This window comes from Solanum verrucosum, unplaced genomic scaffold (assembly GCF_900185275.1).
Source record: "Solanum verrucosum unplaced genomic scaffold, falcon-dt-bn FXZP01000105.1, whole genome shotgun sequence".
Lineage (NCBI taxonomy): Eukaryota > Viridiplantae > Streptophyta > Magnoliopsida > Solanales > Solanaceae > Solanum > Solanum verrucosum.
In genome coordinates, this window is record NW_026020263.1 from 1,183,939 (window position 1) to 1,189,073 (window position 5,135).

General features: G+C 41.5%; 1 protein-coding gene across 1 annotated transcript; it reads left to right on the top strand.

The window, feature by feature from the left end:
* Positions 1 to 331: 331 nt before the first annotated feature.
* On the top strand, positions 332 to 1,232 carry LOC125833533 (uncharacterized). Its single transcript, XM_049512694.1, has 2 exons — positions 332 to 535; positions 849 to 1,232. Exons 1-2 carry the CDS (start codon positions 332 to 334, stop codon positions 1,230 to 1,232), a joined length of 588 nt encoding a protein of 195 aa, XP_049368651.1.
* The last annotated feature ends 3,903 nt before the right edge of the window (positions 1,233 to 5,135 follow it).

The window sequence follows — 5,135 nt, forward strand, 5'->3', positions numbered from 1 at the left end:
TTCACTACTCTTTTGTCGTGCCTTAGAGTTTTAACTCTATGAAGTCCTTTTCCTAACCCTTTTCTTGTGCATATAGGAATATGACTACAAGAAGAGTGGCCGCAAGAAGGATGGAAGAGGAGATTGTTGATGAGGGAGTTCCTCCCCAAGGTCCTCAAGGGACTCAAGTTCCTCAAGCTCCTAATGATGAAGGGGCCATGACCAATGAGGAGATAAGATTGGCTATCCAAAATTTGACCCATGTTTTAGCAACTCAAGTCCCTAGGGATGCTAGAGCTCATGTGAACTGGATGCAAGAACAACCGCTTCAAGGATTAGTGATTTCACAAGAATGAATCCCTCTACATTCTATGGCTCCAATGTGGATGAGGACCCACAAGGCTTTATAGAAGAAATGTTTAAGGTGGTTGATGCTATGGGGGTGTCATCCCAAGTGAAGGCGGAGTTAGGCGCCTACCAATTGAAGGATGTGGCTCAAGTTTGGTATGAGCAATGGAAGGATGAGAGACCCGTGAGAGTGGGCCCGGTTGATTGGGTAGTTTTCAAGTCGACCTTCCTTGATAGGTTGCCCCCTAGAATTGAGGGAGAAAAAGATGCAAGAATTCATCAACCTTCGCCAATGAGGTATGAGTGTGAAAGAATATAGCCTTAAGTTTACCCAATTGTGTAAGCATGCTCCAACCTTAGTGGCGGACTCGAGGGCCAAGATGAAAAAATTTGTAATGGGGATATCCGAGTTGGTGGTCAACGAATGTCGTTCGACAATGCTCATCCCAAGTATGAATATTTCACATCTTATGGTTCATGCCGAATAAATTGAGGAACAAAAAGCTCTAGCAAGTGAGTAGAGAAGTGAAGAGGGCAAGGGTAGATTTGAGGTTCAAGGTAAACCAAGGTTCAAGAAGAGGTTTTCCAACCAAGGCTTCTCTAGCACTCCAAGGGTCAACAAAGATAGGGAGTCTAACCCTAAGCCACAAGGAGGTAATAGTGGTGGCTCTTATGTTGAAAGACCTAGTTGTGCAAACTGTGGCAAGAAGCATGAAGGCAAGTTCCTAGTTGGCATAGATGGTTGCTTTAGTTATGGGAAGAGTAGTCATATGAAGAGAGATTATCCTATGCTAAAGGTTCAAGGAGATAGGGCAAGCAAGTCCCTCCAAGTGGCTCAAATTCTGATGCTCCCAAGAATAATCACTTCTATGCTCTCCAATCCCGAGGGGACACGGACTTGGTAACGGGTATGTTGCAAGTCTTTTCCATTAATGTTTATGCATTGTTACACCCCAGGGCCACTTTATCTTTTGTTACACCTTTTGTGGCTATGAAATTTGAAATACTCCCCAAAGAGTTACTAGAACCTTTTTCGGTGTCTACCCCGGTGGGTGACTTGGTTGTAGCTAAAAGAGTTTATATGAGTTGTGTTATTTCATTATTCCTTAAATTCACTTTGGTCGATTTAGTAGAATTAGATATGTTGGACTTTGATGTCATCTTGGGGATCGATTGGTTGCATACTTGTTTTGCATCTATTGATTGTAGAACCCGAGTGGTTTAGTTTCAATTTCCAAATGAACCTACTTCAGAATGGAAGGGGGGAAATTCCATCCCTAGGGGTCATTTTGTTTCATGTCTAAAAGATAGAAAAATGATCTCAAAGGGGTGAATGTATCACATTGTTAGGGTTATCGACGTTGAGTCCGAGACTCTTTCTTTGGAGTCGGTCCCCGTAGTGAGTGAGTATCCGGAAGTCTTCCCTAATGACTTGCCTGGTATTCCTCCCGAACGGTTAATAGACTTCGGCATTGATCTTTTGTCGGATACACAGCCCATATCCATTCCCCCTTACCGGATGGCTCTTGTCGAATTAAAGGAATTGAAGGGACAACTCAAGGACTTGTTAGAAATGGGTTTTTTTCAACCAAGCATATCTCCATAGGGTGATCCTGTATTGTTTGTAAAGAAGAAGGATGGGTCCCTTAGGATGTGTATTGATTACCGCCAATTGAACAAGGTCACAATAAAGAATAAGTATCCATTTCCTAGGATTGACAATTTGTTTGATCAACTCCAGGGGGCTAACTTTTTCTCCAAAATGGATCTTCGTTTCGGTGACCATCAATTAAGGGTAAGAGGATGTGACATTCCTAAGACAACCTTTAGGACCCTGTACGGTCACTACGAATTTGTGGTTATGTCGTTTGGGTTAACAAATGCCCCGGCGGCATTCATTGACCTAATGAATAAGGTGTTTAGGGAATATCTTGATTCATTTGTGATAGTTTTTATTGACGATATCTTGATCTATTCAAGGAGTGAGGATGATCATATGAAGCATTTGAGGATTGTATTGCAAGTCCTTAAGGAACACCAACTGTATGCCAAGTTTTGCAAGTGTGAGTTTGGCTAAGATCGATTGCTTTCCTTGGTCATATTTTGTTGGGTATGGGTATTAAGGTAGATCCCAAGAAGACAGAGGCAGTCAAGAGTTGGCCTAGACCTCTAACTCCTATCGATATTAGAAGCTTTTTGGGTTTGGCCAATTACTATAGGGGGTTTGTTGAGGGTTTTTCCTCCATTGCTTCTCCATTGACGACCTTAACTAAAAAGAAGGCTAAGTTTGTGTGGTCGGAGGCTTGTGAGAAAGGCTTCCAAGAGTTGAAAGATAAACTTACTTCTGTTTCGGTCTTGACCTTACCGGAGGGTACCGATGGGTTTGTGGTATATTGTGACGCTTCTCGAGTGGGTTTGGGATGTGTCCTTATGCAACGGGGTAAAGTGATTGCCTATGCTTCAAGGCAACTCAAGGTACATGAAAATAATTATCCGACTCATGATCTCGAATTAGTGGCGGTGGTGTTTGACTTGAAAATTTAGAGGCACTACCTTTATGGGGTCCATGTAGATGTCTTCACCAATCACAAGAGCCTTCATATGTGTTTACCCAAAAAGACTTGAATCTTCGACAAAGAAGGTGGTTAGAGCTTTTGAAGGATTATGACATGAGTTGCCTTTACAATCCCGGCAAAGCTAATGTAGTTGCGGATGCCCTAAGTAGATTGTACATGGGTAGTCTGGCTCATGTAGAAGATGAGAAAAAGGAATTGGTTCGTGATGTGCATAGGTTGGCCCGGTGGGGTGTCCAACTAGTGGATTCCACCAAGGGTGGAGTTATGATCCATCATAGTTCCGAATCGTCCTTTGTGATTGATGTGAAGTCTAAACAACACCTTGATCCCATATTAATAAAGTTGAAATAATCAATTCTCAACAAGTCCGTTGAGGCTTTCTCCCAGGGGGGATGTCGTGATTAGGTACCAAGGTAGATTATGTGTTCCGGATGTTGATGGCTTGAGAGAGCAAATTTTAGAAGAGGCACATGGTTTGCGGTATTCTATTCATCCGGGAGCCACCAAGATGTACCATGATCTACGGGAAGCCTATAGGTGGAATGGCATGAAAAAGGATATAACAGGTTTTGTGGTTAAATGTCCGTATTGTCGACAAGTTAAGGCCAAACATAAGAAACCAGGAGGTTTGTCCCGATATATAGAGATTCCCACTTGGAAGTGGGAGGATGTGAATATGGACTTTGTTGTGGGTTTGCCTCGTACTCGAAGGCAACATGATTCCATTTGGGTCATTATTGATAGGATGACTAAATCAGCCCACTTTATTCCGGTCGGGACTTTATTTTCGGCGAAAGACTATGGCACTGTACATTAATGAAATAGTGAAGTTGCATGGGGTTCCCTTATCTATCATATCGGAACGGGGTACGCAATTTACTTCACATTTTTGGAAGGCATTCCAAAAAGGGCTTGGTACCATTGTTAAACTTAGTGCCGCTTTCCACCCTCAAACGGATGGTCAAGCGTAAAGGACCATTCAAACGTTAGAGGACATGTCGAGAGCATGTGTGATTGATTTCAAGGGTAGTTGGGATGACCATCTCCCATTGATTGAGTTTGCCTACAATAATAGTTACCACTCTAGCATTACCATGGCTCCGTTTGAAGCACTTTATGGGAGAAGGTGTAGGTCTCCCGTTGGGTGGTTTGAGGTAGGTGAATTTGATTTAATTGGTCCTGAACTAGTTAATGATGTTATTGAAAAAGTTCGACTTATTAGAGATAGGTTGAAGACGGTCCATAGTCGGCAAAAGTCTTATACCGATAATAGAAGGAGGGATCTAGAGTTTGAAATTGGTGATTGGGTCTGCTTGAAAATCTCACCTATGAAGGGTGTGATGAGGTTTGGTAAGAAGGGGAAGTTTAATCCCTCGTATGTGGGCCGATATCATGTCTTGAAACGTGTTGTGAAGTTGCATATGAATTAGACTTACCAAATGAATTGGCTTCGGTTCAACCGGAGTTCCATGTTTCCATGCTTAAAAAGTGCATTGGTGATATGGTATCTATCATACCTTTAGAGTAGGAGTTGATAAGAGTCTATCCTATGAAGAGGTTTTAGTAGAGATTTTGGACCGGCAAGTGTAGAGGTTGAGAAATAAAGAAGTAGCCTCTGTTAAGGTTTTATGGAGGAATCACTTAGTTGAGGGTGCTACATGGGAGGCCGAGGCCGATATGAAGTCCCGTTATCCTCATCTTTTTCCTTCTACTCCTGTCCAAACTTAAGGAAAGTAATTCCTCTTGAGTTTTTTGTGTTTTGGGAGTCATGTGTATTGTATGAGTTTTCCATAATCTCCTTATGTTGTGCATATTCTTGTGAGAATTAATGTTTAGTATAAACTAAGTTTTCATGAATTATAGGTTTGTCATGTTGATTTGCATTTTGTTATGATGATTATTTTTTTTAACTTCATGAGGTGAAATGATGAACATGCTTAGTTATGTTTTGATGAAATAATATGTTGGCCATATTGTTGTGTTTAGCCTGTTTAAGTTGGAGAAGGTAGTTCCTCCCATGTTTATGTGAATTGTCGAGTTTTGTGCATATTGGGTTGGTAGATGTAGTTCCTACCTCCTTGAGTTGCATTGACTTTGTCTTCTGAAATGGAGTTGAAGTTTCCTCCTTTTGAATAGTGCATCAGGTGAATAGTGTATTTGTAAGTTTTATACATTTTTGATGTTTCATGCATAATAGGCTGTTAGTCTAGAGTTTCTAACTTAGCTAGGTGC

Bases quoted from the DNA above. Each gene is read 5' to 3' on its own strand.
- LOC125833533 (XM_049512694.1), top strand. From the start codon at position 332: ATGAATCCCTCTACATTCTATGGCTCCAATGTGGATGAGGACCCACAA. The intron at 536-848 runs GTAGTTTTCAAG...GCAAGTGAGTAG, and splicing joins GAGTGGGCCCGGTTGATTGG to AGAAGTGAAGAGGGCAAGGG.